This window comes from Antechinus flavipes, chromosome 6, assembly GCF_016432865.1.
Source record: "Antechinus flavipes isolate AdamAnt ecotype Samford, QLD, Australia chromosome 6, AdamAnt_v2, whole genome shotgun sequence".
Taxonomy (NCBI): Eukaryota; Metazoa; Chordata; class Mammalia; order Dasyuromorphia; family Dasyuridae; genus Antechinus; species Antechinus flavipes.
In genome coordinates, this window is record NC_067403.1 from 187624819 (window position 1) to 187650874 (window position 26056).

The 26056-nt window shown below is 42.5% G+C and overlaps 1 protein-coding gene across 1 annotated transcript; it reads right to left on the reverse strand.

Moving 5' to 3' along the window:
- Positions 1-10663: 10663 nt before the first annotated feature.
- Positions 10664-23751, reverse strand: TRMT9B (tRNA methyltransferase 9B (putative)). The gene is made up of 3 exons (XM_051965826.1): positions 23451-23751; positions 21108-21281; positions 10664-14457 (listed from the first exon to the last, which is right to left on the reverse strand). The coding sequence occupies exons 1-3, from the start codon at positions 23680-23682 to the stop codon at positions 13448-13450; spliced, it is 1416 nt and encodes a 471-aa protein (XP_051821786.1). The 5' UTR covers positions 23683-23751; the 3' UTR covers positions 10664-13447.
- Positions 23752-26056: the final 2305 nt, after the last annotated feature.

The window sequence follows — 26056 nt, forward strand, 5'->3', positions numbered from 1 at the left end:
ATTGAAGCAGGCTAAGTTCCAAAAGGATATAGCAAAGAAACAGTGGCAAGAAGACAAATTTATATGAAAAGACAAAAAGATCTGGTTCTTCATGTCACTAATATGCTAATTTTATGACCCAGAAGTAGAACTAAGGAATGGTCTGATATGCACCTTCCCATTTGTCTCAGAAAACCTGCTATTACTGATCCAACAGATTATTTGGCAGTGGGGAAAGCTTCTAGGACTATGCTATAATTTTCCTAAAGCCAGGATCATTGACAAACAGATTTGTTAGAACAATAGCACTCCTAAGGTCTGGAGGCCTCAGAATTACTGCTGTATTTCTCCTAGAAGATACACTCCCATCATATTGATTACTATGAGAACGATCTGTTCTAATCCAACCCTCCCATTTACAAAGGGAGGAAATGTGACGCAGACAGGTGATGAACACAGTAACTGCCTTTTTCCCAGCAAACTGATCCCCTGGGTCTATAAAGTAATCCTTTGATAGTTTCATTGGCATGACACTGAATAAATATAGTAATTTAAGTAATATTTCATTATATTCTCTGCCTGCTGGAGACAATGAACAATTCTCCAATTATTTTCTTTACTGCTTTAGTGTTATATAGTTATTGTTTATGAGGATGTAGATAAGTAGATCTGAGTATATTTATGTTTTGTGTATATTTTGTGTAAATGGGTATAGCTGCAATACAACCATCTTTCCACAAGATGATGACATTTTTTAACAAAGATAAATGTAGGTAAACATGGAAGGATGAAGGAAGAAATTAACCAAAATATTTTGGTCCATTTTGGGTAGCTTCCAACAGTGGACAGTCCCAAGGTCCCTGAAGCCTGTCTGAATTTCAGTGAAGAAAACAAAAATTGACTACTACAAAAATAAGCAAAAATAAAAGTTAGATTGTTTTATGTTTGAGAACCCCTTCCCTCATCTAAAAAGTTTATGTAATCTTCTGCCTAAAGCCCTAAAAAGCTTTTGGTATTTCAGTTTTAAAATGACATTTTCCAATAAAATCAATACTACTTCTATGAATTGGGTTTGTTTTTTTTTTTCCCTGAGGCAATTGGGGTTCAGTGACTCTCTCAGAGTCACATAGCTAGGAAGTGTTAAATGTTTGAGGAACATTTGAACAGGTCCTCCTGACTTCAGGACTGGCGCTCTAACCACTGTACCACCTAGCTGCTCCATTTCTGGGAGCTTTTAAAGGATTTTTGTGAGGATCAAATTATATAACATTTGTAAAGTTCTTGGCGCAGCACCTGGCACATAGCAGATGCTTAATGACTGTTCCTTTACCCTTTCTAATATATGAGAACTGCTGAGAGAAAGAAAATAGAAGCATTTTCATGAAGCCAACGATTTTTAGTTGCAAATTAAAGTACCAAAGTGTCATCATAATTTGTTACTTAAGTTTGACAAAATAACATTTACAATTTTTTCATTGCATTCAAAAATTTAATTTTCCCTATTCTGGTATTTCCTGAAGAATCAATCATTTCACAAACTCAGCAATTAAGCAGGTGATAGAGAGCTGGCAGATTTCCCCAATTCCTGTACTCCGTACACATTTAGGCTTCTCCAACTAGAAAAAGCCTTTAGATCTGAGCAATATCTCCGCCAAAATAGAATAAACCGAGAGATTTCCTCCTGACATCTTTATCTGGTGAAAAGACATCTACCACACCAATCCATCAATAAGCATTCCTACTACATCAACTGGGGAAGGAGAAAACTTTTAACCCTGGGTAAAAATGAAATAATGGATACTGGAAATATATTGGGATTGGCTGAAAAGACTTTGTCCCCTGTGGGCCTAATCCTAACACCCTGGCCACTCTCCCCAGTGATCAAAACTGCCTACATTCATTTATTCTTAAGTAATAGGTTTATTATTCAGTTATTTTTCAGTTGTTCGTGACTCTTCATGAATCTAATATCAATAAAGATATTGGAGTGCTTTGCCATTTCCTTCTCCAGCTCATTTTACTGATGAGAAAACTGAGACAAACAGGGATAAGTGACTTGGTTCACATAGCTAGTAAGGTCTGAGGTCAGATTAAAATACTGAAGATGCTCCAGAACTCTATCCACTCACTAGCCAGCTGCCCAGGTAATAGGCTACCTTTCTTATTATGCTTGAAAAATAGCACCATCTTGTGGACAAATCCATCTGTGACCACTGCATTGTCGTGTTGGAGGGTCTTGCATAGTTCAGTGAAACTATGAGCTATGTTTGTAGGATTGCCCAAGCCAGGCCATAGTAAAGTGCTGACAAAAGGTGATTTACTGAAGAAGAAAATAACCACTTCAGGATATTTCCCAAGAAAACCCCATAAAAAGTATCAAAAGGATAAGAGACGATATTGAAAGATGAGCTGGATTATGGAGAAAACACGGGAGTTCTAGAGAAACATCTACTACACTAAAGCCTTGGGTAGATCACAATAAAATGGGATGAGTTCTCAACAACATGGGAATACCAGATTATTTTCTTTGCAAGCAAGAAGCAAATTAGACAAATATTTAAGGAGATGTGGAAAAATTGGAACATTAGTTCATTATGGATGGAACTGAACTAATCCAGCCATTTTGGAGAGCAATCTGAATTATACCCAAAAAGTTATTCAAATACCTTCATCCTTTGACTCAGCAATACGATGATTAGATCTTTTGCCGAGATGATCAAGGGAAAAGGAAAAGAACCTATCTAAAATATTTATAGTCACTCTCTATGTAGTGGCCAAGAATTGGAAATTGTGGGAATGTCTGTCTACTGGGGAATGGCTGAACACATTATGATGTATGATCATGATGGAATACCAATGTGCTATAAGAAATGATGAGATGATTGATTTTAGAAAAACATGGAAAGACTTACATAAAATAATGAAAAAATTTTAGTGAGCAGAATCAAGAGAACATTGTACACAGTCAAAGCCATGCTGTTTTAAAAACTGAGCAACTTAGTCATTTTGACTATCATAAATTCCTGAATTAACTAGAAAGTTAAGAAAGTTAAATGATAACTTTATTACATACCTAAAAGAAATAGTAAGCTGTACGTAATCGATTGTGTATAGTCATCATTATTATTCTACTACATTATAAAAATGCTTGTTTTATTTTACAAATTAAAAATAATAAAATAAGAGGTAAAAAAAAAACAGAGGTAATCAGAACAGCTGATTGGTTGAAGACTGGGAAGTAAGTATGACAAGGTTGTATATTGTCATTATATTTATTTAACTTATATGAAGAGTATATTAAGCAAGTACCAGGCATGTTGAATTCAAAGCCTGAATCAAGGTTGATGGGAGAAGTATTAAAAATCTCAATTATACAGACAATATCTTGTGGATGACAGAAAATGTAAAGAAACTAAGAAGCTTCTTAATGAAAAGAGAAGAATGTAAAAATTGGCCTGAAGTTTAATCTAAAAAAAAAAAAAACTAAGGTCTTGGTAACTGACCCCATCACTTCCTGGCAAATAGAAGAAGAAAAATTGGAAATTGTGTCAGATTTTAAATTCTAGGGCTCAAAAGTCACTGTAGACAGAAGTTAAAAGATGGTTGCTCTTTGGAAAGTTATGACATGTTCATCATTTTTATAAAACAATAAGATTCTATTACATCCATATACCACAACTTATTCAGCCATTCCCCACTTGATGGGCATCTATCCCTTTAACAATTCTTTGCCACCACAAAAAGAGCTGCTGCAAACATTTTTGCCCATGTGTTCCTTTTTCCTCCTTTATGACTTCTTTGGGATACAGATCCCGTAGAAACACTGCTGGATCAAAGGGTACACGCAGTTTTATAGCTCTTTGGGCATAGTTCCAAATTGCTCTCCAGAATGGTCGGATCATTTCACAACTCCACCAACAATGCATTACACTAAAAAGCAGAGATATCAACTTACCTGCAGAGGCTCATATATTCAAAGCTTTGGCTTTTTCAGTAGTGATGTTTGGCAGTGACAGTTGAACTATAAGGAAAATTGAGTGCCACAGAATCAGTGTTTTCATATTGTGGTGTTTAAGAAGACTTTTGAGAGTCCTTGGACAGGAAAATGATCAGATCAATCAGTACTTAAAGAAATTAATTCAGGGTCTTCACTGAAAGGCCAAATATTAAAACTGAAACTTAACAGCTTTGACCACATAAAGAGAAGATAGAACTCATTGGAAAAGAACCTTTTGTTGGGAAAAATTGACGGCAAAAGGAGAAAGGAACAGCAGAAAATGAGATGGAAAGATAGTGTCATGGAAAGAGTGAACATGAGCTTAGACTGGCTTTGAGAAATAATGGAGGACAGAAGGTTCTGGCATGCTGTGGGCAAGAGAGTCACCGGATATTAGACATGACTGAACAATGACAACAACAAAGGACAACCATGTTCCTTTTAACCCTTCCTTCAGTCAGGGATTTAGTGTGGTTAATTTTCTTTTTAGTTCTTAGTCCAGTCTGCTGACCTCTCTTCATCATCAACTAAAAATTTGTTTGTGAATTAACCCTAAATTCATCTCTAATACTAAATTTATTTCTAACAATAACCCTAAACATTTTTAAACCCAGCACAAACTCATTTCTAAACCTAATCCTAAATTTGTTTCTAATATTAACCATAAATTCTAACCTTAATCCTGAATTCATTTTTCCCCCTGAGGCAATTGGGGTTAAGTGACTTGCCCAGGGCCACGCAGTTAGGAAGTGTTAAGTGTTTGAGGTCACATTTGAACTCAGATCCTCCTGACTTAAGGGCTGGGATTCTATCCACTGCACCACCTAGCCGCCCCAACAAATTCATTTCTAATCCTGACTCTAAATTCAGTTCTAACCCTAACCCAAATTCCAAGTTACAAATGGGCAGTTTGGGGAAGTTGATTCAATATCCTGAAATATATACTATGTTTCCATTGCAAAATTATCATACCTCCTGTGTTCTATAATAGATCTTTACCTTCTGATTTTATATTTCCCCTTGTGATGCTAACCTTCCCTTCCCTTACTCCCCCACAGAACCATCCCATATTGCAATGAAGTGTTTAAGAAGATGAAAATAAATGCTGGAAAACAATTCAGGACATCAACAGACTCTGACCTTTCATGTCATTCATATTCACTTGCTACCCAATAATCTGCTCTGCCTTCCTCCTCCCCATCCCTGAAAAGGCATAGGGAAAAAGTGCCTTTTCTTTTCTCTTCTTGGGGACCAACATGACCTTTATAATTTCATAACATTCACTTTCATTGTTTTGAGTTTGCTATTCATATGGTTGAATTGTTCACATTCTTTTCCTGACTGCTTATTTCATGTTGTGTCATTTCATAAGTTTTCCAGATTTCATCAGGTTCATCATTTACACCAGTCCCATAATATTTGATTACATTTATGTGACATGATTTATAATTGTTCTCCACTCATTTGGCACCTACTATGTTTCCAGATCTTTGATAATCACAAAAAATGCTGCTATAAATATATTTTTTAAACTTTTTAATTTTATTTAATAATAACTTTATATTGACAAAATCCATGCCAGGGTAATTTTTTTTACAACATTATCCCTTGCACTCGTTTCTGTTCCGATTTTTCCCCTCCCTCTGCTACAAATATTTTGATGTAAGTAGGAACTTTTTTCCTGCTCTATGCTTTGTAGGATATGTCTAACAGAATACTCTTTGAGTCAGAGAATATAGCTACTTAAATGACATTTTAGTATAATTCCTAGTTACTTTCTAGAATCCTTGGACCAATTCACAACTCCACCAATAATGTACTAGCAGGTCTGTGTTAACACTACTCTTTCAACATTTGACTGTTTCCATATTTTGTCATCTTTGCTGATTTGCTAAAAATCACACGATTGTTTCTATTTACATTTCTTTTATTATTTGTGACCTGCAGCATTCTTTCATATGGATGTTAACAGTTTGCACTTCTGTGGGAACTGTTTGTTCATCTTAAACTTATTTTCTGTAAGTTGTCTCTGTATGTTGGATCTGAAGCACTTTCATTTGATACAAAGATATTTTCCTCAATTGATCTCTTCCCTTCTTATTCCATGAGTTAGTTTTGTTTCAATTTTATATAATAAATATGTTAAATATAATATATAATATAATAAATAAAATATAAAGTGATAAATATGATAAATATAAATATATAATAAATATGTTCAACTTAATCCTTTGTATTTATCTCTAATCTTATTTGTTTGTGTATTTAGAATCCACTTCCTACCCTTTAGAATGATCTTTATTATTCAGGGCATAGATTCATTTTGAACTGATTGTGGAGTGTGGTTTAAAACTTCCGTCTAAAACCTTGTTTCTGCCCCTGTGCTTTCCTATTTGAAAAGAATAGGGAATTCTTTCCTAGAAAAAGATGCTTGGGGATTTACTGAACACTGAATGAGTAAGTTTTTTTTTTTTTAAGTTTTCATCATTCTTTGTTCTTAGGCAGAGCAAGAGATTTTTCCTTTTAGACTGTATTCTTCCCAAACTGCCTCTGTGGGGAGGCATAGGGAATTCTAGGGAGGAATCCCAGGGAGTCTCAGGTATGCCTTTGTGTAAATTTGTTTGCTGAGAACTTTGGAACGTGCTCCCAGTTATCTAATAGATCTCAGGAAGCTTTAGGAATATTGGCCATCTTCCTGGTGCCTTAATTAATGAACATCCTTTATGGTAGGCCTGTGTTTATCCTGGACACCTGGCCAGTTCCTGGAGTAAACATCATCCTCCTAAAGGAATAAGCAAATATTCTCTTTGATGGACCGTTTGTGATAGAACATCCCTGTACCTAAGAGGGGCTGTTCTGTCTCAAGGGTCACGTATCAAGTGAGAATAGTTAGCTCAGTGGTTTCTTTATTCTCAGCCTATAAAAATCCCTTAGTGAAAAGAGACTCTGAGAACTCAGGAGGTTTGGTACCACTTGCCTAACAAAGCTTCCCACACAAGACTCTGGGTTGCTGTAACCCAGGTTCTTCCAGATGTTGGAATTCAGATGCTTTAGGCTTCCTCATAGTGGTGATGATGTATGTTCTAGGCTGCCTGTTGGTTTCTTATATTGTCTTGGTGACCACCGTGTTTATTAATTGCATATAACTTTTATGCTATGTTTCCTCTTTTTCTTATATGTTTAAATCATGGTTTTGAGCAATAATAAACTTCTGTATTTCATCTTTTTAAGTCTGTGCCTTTGAATGCAAAATCCTCCAAATGTAGATTCATCCTACAGGAGGGGAGAAAAAGAATAGGATTATAAGAATGGGGTGCTAGGCTGCTTTGAGTCCTTGAGCAGAAGATGACACAGACCCTCTGAGGATTCTGAGAGGGGACACAGAACCCACTGTTCTGCAACAGCAGGATATGATGTAGCTCCAAAACTGGGATATTGTCAAGGAGGCAATCAATTAGCAGTCCATAAGAGAGATGGTTAAAAATGCACCATGTGAGTTTGGGGGATACAAGAGATGGGGAACCCCATCCAGAACAGATTTGCAGATTCCCTAACTATATCTGGTACCCTGGAGTTCCACTTCCCCAGCCCATCTGAATTAAGTTTCCTTCTGTTTCATTTTCTCCAGCCTCACTGCTTACAAATGTGTAATGGCACCTGTTACCTGGCTCCTATTCAGGTGGTTTGCTTGTCGTTCAGTCATTTTCCAGTTACATCTGATTCTCTGCCACCCCACTTGAGTTTTGTTTTGTTTTTGGCAAAGATACTGGAGTGGTTTGTCATTCCTTTTCTAGCTTGTTTTGCAGATGGGGAAATTGAGGTAAACATGGTTAAGTGACTTGACCAGAGTCACACAGATACGAATTGTCTAAGGCTGGATGACCACTGTATCACCCAGCTTCCCCAGTGATTTGCTAGTATGGGTTAATTTCTTCCAGCTGAGCCACAGGCCTTCCTTCCAAGGGCTACCCCCAAGGCTCAGGTCCCTGCCAGCCCAGAATTTGTCCCCTTACTTCCATTAACACAATTTCCATTGTTTGCAGTCAAATGTAAGCTCCCTGAGGGCGGCAGTATCTGTATCCCTAACACAGATTATCATGGGCAGTGAATAAATTCTTCTTGAGTGACTGACTGGATGAATGATGAAAATAAGTTACCTTTCAGTGATAACTACTCTTTCTAGAAGTTAATAGATCATCTCCTTAATAAAATATTAAGGTCTTTATTTGGCCCATATCTCCCCTGCATTCAAGTTGTTGATTCACTACATAGAGATGGTCTGGATTCTGCATCCTGAGCTCTGTAATTAACCCCAGGATTCCTATGAAACATTCCAGGGGCTCCTTATTTAATCCAGTGAGCCATGAGCGGAATGCCTTCTGCTGACAGATCATCCTCTCCGGATCAAACCTTTTGGCAAGCAAAGAAAATGAAAGTGTGAAATTCAGGCTCCTTTCAGTTCCTGCCATCTGGACTCCCTAGAGGTCTATCCAAGAACAGGAGAGATGCTGCAACATGGAGAACCTTAAATCTTACACCAATTTTCCAAAAGTGAGAAAGGAGTCAGGTCTGTGGGTAACAGGGTAGTGAACTTGACTTTGACTCCTACAAACATTGGGGAATATTTTATTAAGGAGATGATCTATTAACTTCTAGAAAGTGTAGTTATCACTGAAAGGTAACTTATTTTCATCATTCATCCAGTCAGTCACTCAAGAAGAATTTATTCACTGCCCATGATAATCTGTGTTAGGGATACAGATACTGCCGCCCTCAGGGAGCTTACATTTGACTGCAAACAATGGAAATTGTGTTAATGGAAGTAAGGGGACAAATTCTGGGCTGGCAGGGACCTGAGCAGCCATCTGGGTATACATAAGCAGAATAATTGTGGTGATAGAGTGGGGGTTTATTGATAACTGGGGGGAATCAGGAAAAGCCCTCTTGAAAGAGAAGGTATGTGAGTTAAGCCTTGAAGAAAGTGAGGGACTTTACAAATTAGAGGCCAGAAGGGGGTCCGTTGCTGGGACAATGTGCAAGGAGAAGAGATGGAGTGTCATGTGTGTGGAACAGCGGGTGAGCCTGCTTGGATGAAGCATAGGGGTAGGAAGAGATTGCCTGGGAACATAAATTAAAACTGGATTGAAAAACAGGAATGGCAGGTACAGGGCTTCTCCTCTCACATTAGGTAGACTCAGAAATAATCAAGTTTCTGGAATAAATGAATAGTCAATGGATCATGTGACCTTTGATGACAACCCCTAGTAGAAGGTCCTTGGTCCTGTGGAATTGGACATTTTTATCAGGGCTCACCAACTGATGGAGATGACATTTATCACCTGAGGAAAGGAGACCCAAAGGAAAGCTGGTGGAAGAAGAGAGATTGTTGGGGATTAAAATCCTCTACTGTTCTACCTACAGAGAAAAGTTGAGTTCTGGCCTTGCCTCTTAATGAGAAAACGTAGACCCAATTACCCCTGAGAACCCTTCCAACTTTAGCTATTAATTCTGTAATCTAAGATTTATCTCTTCTACTTCATCTTAAAAAAATACATGATGACTTATTCATTCCCTCTACAACCTAGCCAAAAATTGTAACTTAAAAAGTAGGGTAGACCAGTTTCCATATTTGGTTCTCTCCTTCCTCCTGAAAGGGCAGACTGGAATCATATGCTGAAGGATCCTGGGAGGGACCCTAGAGGTCATCTAGCCTGATCTCTTCATTTTTCAGAGAGGGAAGCTGAGGCAGTAGGTACTGACCTTCAATAACAATCATAAATCATATTCAACTTACAATCCAATGAAACTGCAGATCTCTTTTTAAGTGAACTACTGCTCCATCTTATACTAGTGAAGTAAATGTACCTAAATATTAGAATTCATGTTTACTACTAGTAAATGTCACAATATTAGATTTATCATTATTATGTTTACATAAATATAATAAAATTTATATATAAATATATAACACATTTATATTATATTTATTGTTATAGCTATTAGATTTATATGTCTATTCTGACATTCCATCTATTCCTCCTAGTATGTCAGATGCAAGTATGGTAAATGTGTCATTTCCATCAGTTGGTAATCCTTGATTAAAAAAGAAAAAAGTTAGGCACCCCAGGATCAAGGACCTTCTACCAAGCGTTGCCTTTAAAGGTCACATCAAACCACAAGCTGTTGACTATTCTGTTCCAGAATCCAACCATTTCTAAGTCCATATAATTTTCTCTTTCCAGCCCATCTCTCTTCATCTTGGCCACAAAGGTAGTATGAGACTCTGTCAGACCCTTTTCTAAAATCTCAATAAATTATCACCAGTCTACATTGCTTTACCAGTTTAGTGATTGACCGTATCCCCAAAAGAAAAGCAAACAGGTGAATCTGACATGACCTGTTCTTGATGAAATTTCGCTAGCCCTCAGTAGTCTGCACTAACAGTTAGCTATAGCAGCTGCTCTGGACTTTGGCTGCACTAACAGGGAGCACATTTAAGACCAGGGAAGTGGTGGCTTCTGACATATCCATCTCTGTTCAGATCAGACCTGCAATATCATGTCCAAGTCCGAGCATAGAAGCCAGAGAGCATTGGGGTTAAGTGACTTGCCCAAGACCGTACAGCTAGTTCAGCAAAGTTACTTTTTTTTTTAAACAATTAACAAGGATCAGTTCTAGAAAAATATCTGAGTGAATTAATGAATGAGTCAGCATTTATTAAGCACTTACTGTGGGCCAAGCACAGTGATGTTCACTGGCTCTACAAATACAAAAAGCAGGACAGACCCCACTTTCAAGGAGCTTTATTTCTAAAGGGAGAAGTCAATGGAGAATGGTGATTCCTCCATGGCAAGTCTCATAAACTGGTTCTAGTGGAGGGATTCTCCCCTCAGAGGCTATGAGTAGGACAGGTTTTTCCAATAGTTTGCTGGTATGTACATGAGCACACAAGATTCAAGAAACACAAAGGCATGATGGGTACAGCCAGGTAACTCTTCATGGCTAAGGAGAACATCTTGGGCTCTGGGAAGTTTTGGGAAGAACTAGTGGCTCCGACCTTCCCTTCCCCTCCATCCAGGCAGGAGCTTGTAGAACTACCTCCAGGTTCAAATTTAAAGTCCTCTGGCTTTTCAAGTCCTTCACAACCTCCACCCCAACTGTTCCGATCTTTTTATACCTCATTTCCTAACTAGCCAGTGACATCAACCTCCTGTTTCACAAATATTTCACATTCACAAACAAAAATTTTGAGCATTCTCTCTGGCTCTCCCCCAGGTCTGGAATGCTTTTTCCTCTGCTGTGTCCACTGACCTTCTTTAAGTCTCAACTAACCTCCCACCGCCTACAAAAAGCCTTCTCCAGCTCCTCCTGTTTCCACTCCTCCACTGTAAATTGTTTCCCCTTTATCTTGTATATGGTTGTTTGCATGGTGTCTTCCACGTTGGACTATGAGTACTTGAGAACAGGGACTATTTTTCACTCATCATAGTAACTGTTTAATAACTGACTCACTATCTGGATTTTGAATTCAAATTCCAGGTCTCTTGAGTGTCTCTGAAGAAAAATAACTACCCCAAAGTCATTATTTAGGTGAATTTGTTGGACAAAAATGGCACTTGCCTTGCCATCCAGGATAGCACCAACCCATTGGGTAAGGGCGCATTGTTAACTGGCAACTTTCTCCTCAGGAAGGGAACCTCTCAAATCACATTGATGGCAAAGTCTGTTTCTGCTGCCCTCCATTTAACCCAGTTACAGCCTTATTCCAACTTAGATTTTACTTTAATAAGATGAACAAATGTGTTGACAAAATTCCTTTTCATCAAGCTGGAAAGAGGCAAATCTTCATTACCTTCTCGATAAAAGACAGTTGTTTCCTCACACATCAAATTCTGTGGAATCAAGTATCACTGGAATCTTAACTGTGAGGGTGAATGAATGGATGGATGAATAAAACACATTTATGAAGCTCTATCTTTGTGTCAGCAACGTGGCTTGGTATACAGATACCAAGCCACGACAGCGCCTGCCCTCAGAGAGTTCTGAGAGGAGGAGACGCGACTCGTAGGTGTGGGGGGGAATTTGGGGAGTAGTTTTGCTTGCTAAGTTATAGGGGACTGAGTAGAGACACAGGGGACGAGATGATACACCTTTAGCAGTTGTTATGGTAGGAATAATTGTATGGAGGTTCTAGAACTTAAGGGAGATGGCGCAGGATATGAGTGCAGCAGAGACCATGAGGCTGACCAGAAGATGGTTAAGGAACGAGACATGACTACAGCTCTCTGAGAAGAGGGTGGAGTGGGAGGGACTGGCCGGGCCGAGGATCTGGCCAAAAAGTTGCTGAATGCCCAGTGCTCAGATCTTTTTTTGCAAAGTGAGTCTAGCTCCATGTCTGCTCAATGGTTCACCTGAGGAGAATCCAATCTGGTTTTCACTTATGAATTCACATCCTTCTGAATTCTCATTAAGACATGAGAAAAGTACATAAGGCAAGTATCCCTGGGAGTAAAGGAGAAAAAATACAAATCTGCCAAATCATCTCCCTGATAAAAGCCCAGAAGACCACGAGGGCCACAAAAAAGTCCCACAGCCCCAGTGGTTACAGACATGGAAATGATGAGAATCCACACCCCAAAATGAATCCTGTGCAATTATAATGATTAAACTAAGCCCCCCAAAAGAGATGAGAAATGGGCTTCTCTCCCTCCTTCTGGGTAAGGGTGCGGGACTATGGGTATGGAACACTATTTCCAGCCTCAGCTGGGGTTTTTAGATTTCTTTGAGTCTTCTTTTTTTCATTCTTTGCTACAAAGGGTGGCTCACTGAGTGGTGGAAAAAGGAGAGAAAGATTCAAAAATAAAAGCGTAGTTTAAAAAAAATCAAAAGTCATAATAAAAGTATGAATGATGCTTCACGGCTTCTTTAAAGAAAATCTAACTCCCAAGGTCTCCAGTCTCCAAGAGACTTTGTTTCGGGGCAGAGACCTGGGTTTGTTGTTGTCCGGCTGTCTTTCCTAGCTCCCGCCAGTGTCCCTGCAGACCTTGCAGGCAGACCTCTCCTGCCCCACCCCCACACTTGGGCATCTGCTACACCCCCTGCCCCTTCCCGCCCCATTTACCCTAACTCACTCCAGGCCAGGGCACTGACTCTAGTCCCATTTCTATGTGCTCCCTGGGGCAGTTCTGGCAGGGGATTTGTAAAAGGATTCATGGTGGACTAAAGGAAAAATCCCAATTTTAAAAAGAGATGCTGATGGTGACTGAAGGAAGATGCTGGTTTTTAAAGGTAACATCCCTATCTGAGAACTAGAGGAAAAGGGGAATAAAGGAGCCCCTTGCCCATCTCCTCACCCCTACCCCCTGCCCACGTCTCAGTGGAAAAACCGCAGCAGGCAGGCCTTTATAGGAGCCGCCCCTGAAGCAAGCCCCAGGCCTTTCTTTCCATGAGCGTCTTCTCTAAGCCACCTACTCATTGGGCCAACATCTCAGGCTTCTTCTCTGCAACGATGCACCAGTTACCATGATCGTTGGTGGAACTGAGGACCTGGAGCTCCGGCACGTGCTGCTCCAGCAAGCGGCAGAGTTCCCCTTCTCGGAACACGTGGTAGTAACGGGTGAAGGAGCTCAGTGCCTCTGGCTGGGAGGCCCCGGTGGGCACGGCGGCTGCCAGGCTGAGAAAGGGAGGGGGCAGGGAAGTCCTTTGGCAGAGCTGGCCGGGGGCCGGTTTGCCTGTGCCCGCAGAGTGGGCTGAGCTGCAGTTCAGCTCCGCTGCCCGTTGCCTGAGAGAACGGCCCTCTTGTTGCTGGGTCTGAGTGTCTTTGTGGGTCTCTCTGAGTCGGGGCCTTCCTGAGGGACTCTGTGGGGTTTGTACGAGCCCAGGGTCAGTGGGACCATCTTGTTCTTTTGACAACGGCTCCTGATCCCTGAGGTCCAGGTGATGGAGCTTTGACGGCTGGACAGACACGGGGTGACACGGGGCCAGTTCCTCTGTGGCGCGTCCAGCTATCTCCACCTGCTCCTTTAGGGAACATTCATCCAAGGATCGGGAGAAAAACCAGGAGCGAAATGACCTCCCGAGGATGCTGTAGAAACCGCCGTCCTCATCCCTCACCTCTGCCAGCTTCCCGCAGCAGCCGGGAGGCCCGGAGCCGTCCAGGCTGTGGGAGCGCCGGGACACCGGCCTCTTCTGAAGGCACAGGGGGTAGCCACAGACAGAGCAGGCCAGGCGGCCGGGGGGCCCGCTGGAGGCGGGCCTGGGGGGTGCGCACCCACACTTCCGCCCTGCGAGAACCGGCTCCGGCAGGAACTGGGAACACAGGGCGGGGTTCCAGGGGATGAACACGTCCTGCTTGTCAAAGTGCCGGTGGTTCTTCTCCATGGCCCAGACGTAGATCATGACGCGTCCCCCGGGCGCCAGCACGCGGGCCATCTCCTGCACAGCGCGGGTCCGCCTTTCCACTGTGGAAAAGTGGTGGACCACTGTAAAGGAAGAGAAGAGCACTCAGAGCCCCGCGGGGATGTGAGGGAGGTGGCTGATCCCCCTTCTGCACACCTCAGGAACACTGCAGCACCACTTACATGCGGGAGTAGGGAATGGGGTCCATGTAATTAGAGTCTGACAGACTCCCCTGGGAGGGTCTCCCAGCTTCCTAGAGAGGGGCGCCACTCACTCAACACCCCAATGAACTCCCTGACTCTCATTAAGTTCTTTCTCTCTCTGAGCTTAAGCTTCTGCCTCTAGGAAACAAGGAAGCTGGGAAAACACAGGAAACGGGGAAGCTGGGAAAATATGGGAAACAAGGAAGCTGGAAGAACATGGGAAACGAGGAGGCTGGGAGAAAGTAGGGAATGAGGAGGCTGGAAGAATGGGAAACGAGGAGGCTGGGAGAACGTAGGGAAACAGGGAGGCTGGGAGAACGTAGGGAAACAGGGAGACTGGGAGAACGTAGGAAATGAGGAGGCTGGGAGAACGTAGGGAAACGGGGAGGCTGGGAGAACGTAGGGAAACGGGGAGGCTGGGAGAACGTAGGGAAACGGGGAGGCTGGGAGAACGTAGGGAAACGGGGAGGCTGGGAGAACGTAGGGAAACGGGGAGGCTGGGAGAACGTAGGGAAACGGGGAGGCTGGAGAACGTAGGGAAACGGGGAGGCTGGGAGAACGTAGGGAAACGGGGAGGCTGGGAGAACGTAGGGAAACGGGGAGGCTGGGAGAACGTAGGAAAACGGGGAGGCTGGGAGAACGTAGGGAAACGGGGAGGCTGGGAGAACGTAGGGAAACGGGGAGGCTGGGAGAACGTGGGGAACGGGGAGGCTGGGAGAACGTGGGGAACGGGGAGGCTGGGAGAATGGGAAACGGGGAGGCTGGGAGAATGGGAAACGGGGAGGCTGGGAGAATGGGAAACGGGGAGGCTGGGAGAATGTAGGGAAACGGGGAGGCTGGGAGAATGGGAAACGAGGAGGCTGGGAGAATGGGAAACGAGGAGGCTGGGAGAATGGGAAACGAGGAGGCTGGGAGAACGTAGGAAATGAGGAGGCTGGGAGAACGTAGGAAATGAGGAGGCTGGGAGAACGTGGAAAACGGGGAGGCTGGGAGAACGTGGGGAACGGGGAGGCTGGGAGAACGTAGGGAAATGGGGAGGCTGGGAGAACGTAGGGGAACGAGGAGGCTGGGAGAACGTGGGGAACGAGGAGGCTGGGAGAATACATGTCTTATGGGGAAAATTGTTTATTGGATGAAAAGTGCTGGGAAAACTAGAAGGCAGTCTGGCAGAAATTAGGTTCCGACCAGCATCTTCCACCACATGCCATACACGCAAAGTAAATACGCTCTAAATAGGAAAAAGAACATAAGCACAGATAGGGCTGGGGGATAAGAACCTGGTAGATATTCACTAATTAGGAAACTCTACCAATGCTTGTTTGTAATTTCTAGTTTAGAGAAACTTGCCTCAAATCCAAGAAGATGACACAGCCAATGCATCAGTGGCAAGAACTGAACTCAGATCCTCTTGAGTCCAAAGACAGCCCCTAGGCCCTCCCTAATATGTTGCTCTTATGATACCTCTTAAGTGCACTAAAAGAAGTATAAAATACTTTGTGAAATCAGATGAAGGAGAAATAATCTGGGAAGACTTCATGGAGAAATTAGCATTTGAAATAATGATGAATGTTGGAGGGGATGCGGGAAAACTGGGACACTGATGCATTGTTGGTGGAGTTGTGAACGAATCCAACCATTCTGGAAAACAATGCCCAAAAAGTTATCAAACTGTGCCTACCCTTTGATCCAGCAGTGTTTCTACTGGGCTTATACCCCAAAGAGATCTTAAAGAAGGAAAAGGGACCTGTATGTGCCAAAATGTTTGTGGCAGCCCTGTTTGTAGTGGCTAAAAGCTGGAAAATGAATGGATGCCCATCAATTGGAGAATGGCTGAGTAAACTGTGGTATATGAATGTTATGGAATATTATTGTTCTGTAAGGAATGACCAGTAGGATGAATACAGAGAGGCTTGGAGAGACTTACATGAACTGATGCTGAGTGAAATGAGCAGAACCAGGAGATCATTATACACTTCGACAACGATACTGTTTGAGGATGTATTCTGATGGAAGTGGATTTCTTTGACAAAGAGAAGATCTAATTCAGTTTCAATTGATCAGTGATAGACAGAAGCGGCTACACTCAAAGAAAGAACACTGGGAAATGAATGCAAACTATTTGCATTTTTGTTTTTCTTCCCGGGTTATTTCTACCTTCTGAATCCAATTCTCCCTGTGCAACAAGAGAACTGTTCGGTTCTGCACACATACATTGTATCTAGGATATACTGTAACCTATTTAACATGTATAGGACTGCTTGCCATCTGGGGGAGGGGGTGGAGGGAGGGAGGGGAAAAATCGGAACAGAAGAGAGTGCAAGGGATAATATTGTAAAAAAATTACCCTGGCATGGATTCTATCAATAAAAAGTTATTATAAAATAAAAAAAATAAAATATAGGACAACTATCGAAAAAAATTAGCATTTGAATTGGGCTTTTAGAAGTCTCAGAATTCTGCAGCTGAATGGATAAAGAAAGAAAATCCAAGCATAGGAAAAAGTGTGAGCTGTCACAGAGATGGGAAATTGCAATGCCTATTCGTGGTTTAGAATATTCTGGTTTTGATTAAAGAGAATACCAATTATGTGAAATTGGAAAGTTATAACAAACAAAATCAATTCTACCAAGATGAGAAAAGAAACTATCAATAAGAGAAAAAAAAAATTTTTTGGTAAAAGGTTTGATACACAAATAATACATGGGGGAACCAACACAAATACAGTCCAAGAACCATTCCCATAATGGAAAACTGATCAAAGATTATAAACTGATCAAAACAATCTGATTTTTTTTTCCTGAGGTAATTTAAGTGACTAGCACATAGCTAGAAAGTATTAAGTGTCTGAGGCCACATTTGAACTCAGGTCCTCCTGACTTCAGGGCTGGTGCTCTATTCACTACACCAGCTAACTATTTCTAACAACTCTGATTTTTCACCTTCTATTCTGCAAATTGGCAAAGATGAAAAAAGATGGAACTAATCAATATTAGAAGAGTTCTAGAAAAATTTATCCAACCATTCTGGAAAATAAAATTTGGAATTTTGCAACGAAAGTACTAAATGTCCATATTCTGTAGTGCAGAAATTCCATTCTTATGTATATGCCCAAAGGAGATCTTTTTAAAATAAATGTTCTGGTATATAATAATAGCAATATTGTATAATGATCAATTGTGAAAGACTTGGTTACTCTGATCATGGCAGTGATCCAAGACAATCCTAAAGAACTCATAAAGAAAATTTCAATTATATTCAGAGAAAAAACTGATGGATTCTGAGTGCAAACTGAAGCATATGTTTTTTCATTTTATTTTTCATGCCCCTTTCCCCAAAATGGCCAATATGGAAATATGTTTTATATGGCTTCATATGTATAACTGCTATATTATTGCTTGCTTTCTCAATGGGTTGGGACAGGGGTTGGAAGATAGGAAGAAATTTGGAACTCAAATTTTTAAAAAGAATTTTTTAAAATGCTCCATCTGCAATAAAATATTTACAGCAGCAATTTTTGTGGTAGCAAAGAATTGGGAACAATTAGGGGATTGCTAATTGAATTGTGGTGCTAGAATATAATAGAATATTATTGTTCCATGAGAAATGATGTATGTGATGGACACAAAGAAGCTTTGGAAGATCTACATGAATTAATGGAAAGAAGAGAGAGCACAACCAAAAAAACAATATAAGCAATGATACCAATAACAACGTGAATTGAAAAGGCAACAATGGCAACTGAACAACAGAAACAGAATCCTGCTAAATTGTAGGATGAGATGTGATACCTCCCTTCTCTTCATTGCAGATGGAATATGGAATATTATATTTAACATCAGATCATTCTGACATCTTGATTAGTTTTGCTCAACTCTTTATTTTTTCTTTCTTTATTTTAAGAGCTGATTCTTCCTATTCTTCCTATCCTCTCTGGGAGAGGAAGAAGAAATACAACAATAATTATAAAAAATGTGAAAGGTTTCTCCAAAGCTCTAATAAGAAGAGAAATACAAATCAAAACAACTCTATAGTTTCATCTCACACCCAAGAAATTGGCTAAGATGATAAAAGATAGACACAGTTCTTATTGGAAAAGCTGTAGTTAGATGGAATATTAATACACTGCCGGTGAAGCTATCAGTCCGCAGTGGAGAATTAAGGTAAAAATAGCCTTAAAATGTTTGTGTCCTTTAACCTAGAGATCACAGTGCAAGACGTATATTTCAACAAGATCAAAGACAGAGAGAAAGGTCTTATGTTCTCCTAATGAATCATAGATATATATTTTTGGGACTGAAGAGAAAATAAATTACATGGCCACAGCTGGAAAACAGTTCAACAAATGGTGGCATGTAAGTGTAAGGAGAGATGAAACAATAGGAAATGATGAGTAGGAAGTATTCCAAAAAAGCACAAGAAGACAATATAAACTGAGAAAGAATGATGGAAGTGAGGAAAAGTGTTTCTTCCCTCCTCCAATTTTCCTACATTGGTTTATCATCATATCTCATTTTCTGTAATACCTAAATGTGAACATGTGGATAACCCCAAGAAGATTAGAAACTCTTGAGGGCAGGGACTGTTTGAGTTCTGCTTGGTATCCCTAATCTGTTGGATGTAATAAATGCTTCATATCCCAAACAGCTTATTATCTACCCCCATTTCTCTCCTTTATTCCATACTCTTCTGTTTCTGGTGAGTGCATCATTACCCTCTCGGTTATTCAGGTTGGTCTCATCATCCCTCTTTCTTCCCCCTCCTTTCTAATCAATTGCCAATGCTTAGCGATTCTACCTACCCCAATGTCCCTCAGGTGTGTGTCTCTCCACCACCTTCTTTCACCTGGGCTACTGCAATGGCTTCCTAACGATGTCCCTGTCCATCTCTCCCTCTGCCTCCTGCACAGCTGCCAACATGATACACAAACGGCTCCAGGGGCTCCCTCTTGCCCAGAGGGGAAGACTCCAACTCCTCTGTTCTGGACAGCCCTCAGGCTGTGGTCCCACCTCCCTCTCCATCCTCATTACTCATGTCTCTCCTTCCTATGGTCCACATTTCAGTCAGTCTGGATCATTAAATGTTTCCGGAGCATTTGGACAGCTTGTCCCCTCTGCCAGGAACACCCATCCTTTCCTCCTCCTCCACGGATCCCTGATCCTCCAGTCTCAGCTCGAGGGCCACCTTCCACTGCGAAGCCCATCGTAAGCCCCCTCACTAGTGAAAACTGCTGCTCTCAGTTGATTTTATTTATATATGTGGACATACGTGCTTATATCTATGGGCATATATATGTATGTATATGTGTGTATGTGTGTGAATATCTATGAGTATATTTATTTTTAAATCTGTATGTCCTTTCCCCCAAATTGAATGTAAGCTCCCTGAGGGAAAGGTTTCTTAAGTTGTTTTGTTTTGTTTTTTGTTGAGGCAATTGGGGTTAAGTGACTTGCCCAGGATCACACAGCCAGCAAGTGTTAATTGTCTGAGACCAGATTTGAATCCAGGTCCTCCTGACTTCAGGGCTGATGCTCTATCCACTGCACCACCCAGCTGCCCCAGGGCTCTTAAGTTTTTGCATTTGTCTCTGCAGTGCCTAGCACAGTGTCTAGCACATGCATCCAGTGTGTGATTAATAAATACGTATTGAATGAATGCGATGTGTGGATTATTATCAATCATTTATTAATATGGTTTGAACCTGACGTTACGTGGCTAGAGATCGTCTGAATGCAGAATGTTGTTGTGACCTCGGTATTTCTCCAGGAATGCCAAAAATATCTACAAAGACCCCAAGTTCTGGAATGTTTGGGTCCATCTAAGACAGAACTTTGGGTTCTTAGGTTTGCCCAAATTGTATTAAATGTTGACACTCCTTGGGCGGCTACAGACAAAAAGGCTGTAAAAAGGACAAGGATTTCTTCTGGCTTCAGCCAGACTCCATTTCCCTGAGGTCCACCCCCCTCTACATTGTGGGGTCCTAAGGAAGAGCCAGTGAATGCAGCCCTCTCTGCCCTGGTGAATGACCCGAGGAAGCCATTCACCTCCTTAGGTCTCAGGGTGGACTCAATGACTTCTAGATTCTGAAAAGGAAGTTGGGGAAGAAGGAGAAGGAAGAGAAGGAAGTCTTCCCTCCTAGGGAAAGTCGGGCTTGGGGAGAAGCTTGGGGAGAGCCTCAGCTCTGGAGTGGGAGGACCTCTGCCACTTACTACTATTTGTGGAACTTTGTCCTCGATCCCCCTGAGTCTCAATTTCCTCCTCTGTAAAAGGTAGAGGTTGGGCAGGATGTGCTCTGAGGCCCCTTCTCTGGATCGGATGAATGTCCCTCTGGGGAGAACCTTGACACACCCTGAGACTCTTTTCAGCCTCTCTCCAGAACCTCCGGGTCCACTTGAGGCCCTCCTATTTTTATCTTTCCAAGGGCACGAGCCACGAGGAATTTCTTTGGGTCACAGATGCTAAGTTAGCTAACTGACCTCTGGGGGGAGGGGTCCATCAGGAGGAAGGGGGTCCCGTCCCCCTCCCTTCCTCACCGCCGATGGAGATGATAGCGTCGAAGCTGCGGTCTCGGAAGGGCAAGCGCAAGTTGTCGCACACCAGGACCTCACATCCCCTGCTGTGGGCGATGTCCACCAGAGGCCCGCAGTAGTCGCAGCCCAGCTTGTACACCTGGCTGTTGACACGGAGATACTTCCCAGTCCCACAACCTGTGAAAGATACAATCGGCGGGCTTATGGCCTGTGCTTTTTAGGGAGAAGGGTGTCTCAGGGGATGCCCCTGTGGAGATCCAAGAATAATCAGGGCAACTCCACACAAATGGTACACAATGTGACTGAGGTCGTCAAAGAAGAAATCAGAAGGCGGAAGTCCGATCCAAGGGGCCCCTCCCTTAAAGGAATTAATGAGTGATGTGCAAAATAATGCTTAGTGACCATGCCCAGGAGAAGTCTCAGAGAGACAGTGTGCCCTCGTGGAGTGGGCCCAATCTTGGATTCATTCTGGTCCAGGTAAGTCACATTCTCCTTGGAGACCTCCAGCAGCCAAGAAAGTACCAACAAGCACCAGCAGAAAGGCTTTCCTCACCTGGGGACACCGGTGAAATCTCAGGAGCAGGGAATGGGGAGGTGGGAATCAGACAAGAGAGGCAGGAAGGATGGGCATTCTAGAAACAGAAAAGTACTAGGGAGGGGATGGGCAGGAGGGGTGGGCATTCTGGAAATAGAAAAATACCAGGGAAGGGGATGGGCAGGAGGGGTGGGCATTCTGGAAACAGAAAAGTATGAGGGAAGGGAGGGGGCAGGAATCTTGAGGGCCTGGATGGGGGGTAGGGAAGTCAGCTCTGGTTTGTCCGGAAGGGACGTAGTATTAGTCAGTGAACAAGTATTGATTAAGCATTAACTGTGCCAGGCTATTTACGTTCACTCCGGCTGGTGACTTTGCACAGCCTTCCCTCAGCCAAATCCAATTCATTTGCCTGCCACGGCATGCTGTGTGGTTCTGCCTTGTTTCATGGGTTACTATGGAATGACAAGAACAAATCTGGCCTAAGGAAGCCCATCTTGGGTGATGGGTGGGAAGAGCCCTCTCATCTCCAGCTGGCACCCACCAGCATTCAGCCAAGGGATGGCTTGCAGGATGCGAGAGTCAGAGAAAGACAAAAACCGCAGAGAAGAGGCGCATTTGCACTTGTGGGGGATGTGAGGACATGCACATGGGGACAGCATCACGGCCCCATGGAAGGGTACAATGAGTGGTCACTTTGCTTTTATCCGCAAGGGACTGATCTAGAATGATTAAAACACTCAACAGAACCTGCTCAGGTTTGCAAACGCAGGTCACTGAAGAAATGACTCTCTTTCCAACGCTTTTAAAACAGAATTAGCTGAGGAGCAGTGAGTGAGAGTGAGCTGGTCAGAAGTTCTGAGTGAGGCAGTGGAGGATTCACCATCGCCAGTTAGAGGTCACTTTATCATCCTTAAGAGGCTCCATTCCTGTCCCTCCAGTCTGTGCCCTGCCCTCTCTATCATAAACCCTAGCGTCAGACAGAGGGACGAACCTTGTTCTGGAAAGGCCTGACCCAGGGATCCCAGGGAGGAACTGGACACTGCTATTCTCGAACCATCATCTGACTAAATTGGACCATTTCTTCAACAATACGATGATTCAGGCCAGTTCTAATGGAACTGTGATGGAGAGAGCCATTTAAACCCAGAGAAAGGTCTGTGGGAACAGAGGCTGGATCACAACATAGCATTTGTTGTGGTTTACTTAAATTTTATTTTCTTTCTCATTTTTTGTTTTTACTTTTTGATCTGATTTTTCTTGTGGCACAAGATAATTGTACAAATATGTATGTCTATATTAGATTTAACATGTTTTTTCCCATGTTTAATATATACTGGATTACTTGCCATCTAGGGGAGGAGGTGGGGAAAAGGGGAGAAAATGGGAGCACAAGGTTTTTCAAGGCTCAATGTTAAAAAAATTATCCTTGCATATGTTTTTTAAAATAACTTTTTATTGAGACATATGTTTTAAAATAAAAAAATTTCAATAAAAATTTTGATATACATAACAGGAAAAAAAACGGACCATTTTAAGGTGCCTTTGCCAGCTGAGACAAGAAGTTCTCAAGATAATCTTCTCTGGCTGGAGCAAAGATGGGGGCATTGAGGAGGAAAAGGAATAAGCAATTATCTAGGACCTAGAAGGGACCATGTACAGAGTCTGCTTCCCTTTCCTACAGAGTCTTCACTAAAGACCCGTGGATTCCTCAGAGAGCATGTACAAAAGCCACAATCCACCAAATGTGGATTCCCACCACACAAGGTTCGACTTCCGCCAGCCCCCCTCATCCAGGGAGACCCCAGGCTTACCTATGTCTGCAACGAGGCTGCCGGGTTTCTGCTCCAACAGGAACTGGCGGACCCGCGGCCAGGCTTTGCCCTGCAGGTCGCTGAAGCAGGCTGCTGTGCTTTCGTAGACTTCGTGGACGTGCTGTCTTTCCAGCTGGGCGGCAGCCTCAGACTCCATCCTGGGGGAGAGGCAGAGGGGCTGAGAAACTGGACAGGCCACCCTAAGAAAGACCCCAGGACTCCTAGAACCCATTATCAAATGGTCAGTGAGCACCGATACCTCACTGGTCCTACCCTCCGGGGCTCATTTTGTCAACTTCTAGATTTGAGAAACTGCTGGAGAAAATGTCACTAATAGTGATCAAGCTGAAAAGTGGGTTTTATGCACATTTTTTGGTGGACAGCTAATTGTTAAACATTTACCAGCACACCCCAAACAAGCATTTCTAAAAGGGAAGCTATTCTTCCTGAGGGACTTGGAGGATTGCAGAGTTTTTTCTCTGGTCATTGATGGCACCCTCATTCATCCCCTTGACTCAGTGGTCCAGGTGTGGGAGTGGAGATGTGTCTTGATCCTCAGTGCTACTTCTAGTTCTCTCTCTACCCAAATCATCACACTCATGCTACATCTGCCACCTAATCAATTCTGGTCACAAACTGTCCATCAACTTACAGGACACCCCTCTTCTTTCCTCCATGAGCTCAGTGCAGGCTCATAGTGTTTCTCCTCCTTCTCACTCCTCCTGCCCTCATGTTAGGGGGATTTCACATCCATACTGGCAGTGCCTCAACCTACCTTCTCCCTCACCCCAGTTTTGGAGACCTTGCTGGATTACTTCTTCTAATTATAGATTATCCCACGTAAAATATTCATAATTAATTTAATAATTTTTATATTTGGAGTTTTCATAATAGGTGGAATATTTTATACTTTATAATGACAAAATATACATTTTAATTGGGAGATTTGGGGAGGGCAAAAGTGATCATTGCAGTTATTATAAGTACATAATGAATAAATATAAAAGAATATTACAAGTAGTCTATTAGGTTCACCTGAGTAGTGTGTGATACATTTTTTCATTTTTGTTGAAAGGGATCATGGGACAAAGCAGTTGAGAACCACTGTTCCAGACCATTTTTGGCTTGGTGATTTTATCAGCTTCCCTGGCTTAAATTTTCATCTCTATGCTGATGATTCTCAAATTCCGATATCTATGCCCATCAGTTGGAGAATGGCTGGGTAAATTGTGGTACATGAATGTTATGGAATAATATTGTTCTATAAAAAATGACCAGCAGGATGAATACAGAGAGGACTGGAGAGACTTATAGGAACTGATGCTGAGTGAAATGAGCAGAACCAGGAGATCATTATACACTTCGACAACGATACTGTATGAGGATGTATTCTGATGGAAGTGGATCTCTTCGACAAAGAGACCTAACTCAGTTTCAATTGATCAATGATGGACAGAAGCAGCTACACCCAAAGAAAGAACACTGGGAAATCAATGTAAACTGCTTGCATTTTTGTCTTTCTTCCCAGGTTATTTCTACCTTCTGAATCCAATTCTCCCTGTGCAACAAGAGAACTGTTCGGTTCTGCAAACATATACTGTATCTAGGACATACTGCAACATATCTAACATATATAGGACTGCTTGCCATCTAGGGGAGGGGGTGGAGGGAGGGAGGGGAAAAATAGGAACAGAAGCGAGTGCAAGGGATAATGTAAAAAATTACCCTGGCATGGATTCTGTCAATATAAAGTTATTATAAAATAAAATAAAATAAAATATATATTAAAAAAAAAAAAGAACCTGGGGGGGAAAAAAATTCAGATATCTAGTCCTACTTTTTTTCCTGATCTCCAGTCACGGCACCACAGATTACTTCTGACCATTCACATGAATGCTCCCATTCAAGGGTCCTATGGGACTCCTTAACCTAGTAGAGTCCCCAGTAACCATAGAATGAAGTGGAGAGTAACAGGGACACAGCGTGGTGTGGAGACTTTAGTCAGCAAGGTCAGCAAGGTACAAATCCTGCCTCAGCTACTTTTCCTGGCTGAAACTCAGTTACCTCACCTGTAAAATGAGAACACTGGACTAGATGGCTTCTGGTCCTAGTCTAGAGTCCCGGGGATGGCACAGGATGGAGTCACAGATAAGCCCCCAGGTCTCTCCTTTCCCCTCTCCCTCTCCTTTCCTTGTACATTGACCCTCCTGGTTCTGTCCTTCCCCTCTTGGGCCCCCATTTTTACAATTGTGCTGCAATCCCAAGTGCTGGAATCATTACTTCTCTCCCCTGACTCAAGGCCACCAGACAATATCCCCAAGCCCCGTCTTCTGCACAGGGTGTCTGACCAGAGCCAACAGCCTCCCCCAGGCCTGAAGGCCTGCCCCCTTTGCTCTTCATCTCAGGCCCAGATTTGCACTAGCTTGTGCCCAAGCCCCGGGGGTGCCCAGGCAGCTTTCCTAGCCAGCTAATGCCAGGAGCTAATCCTGCCTGATAGATGAGCTGTGACAAATCTCTCGCCCACATCCCAACAGCTTGCATCTCACCCCAACCAGTCACCACACACACACACGTCCGGCTTCAGCTGCCCACGCCCCCCAACGGCC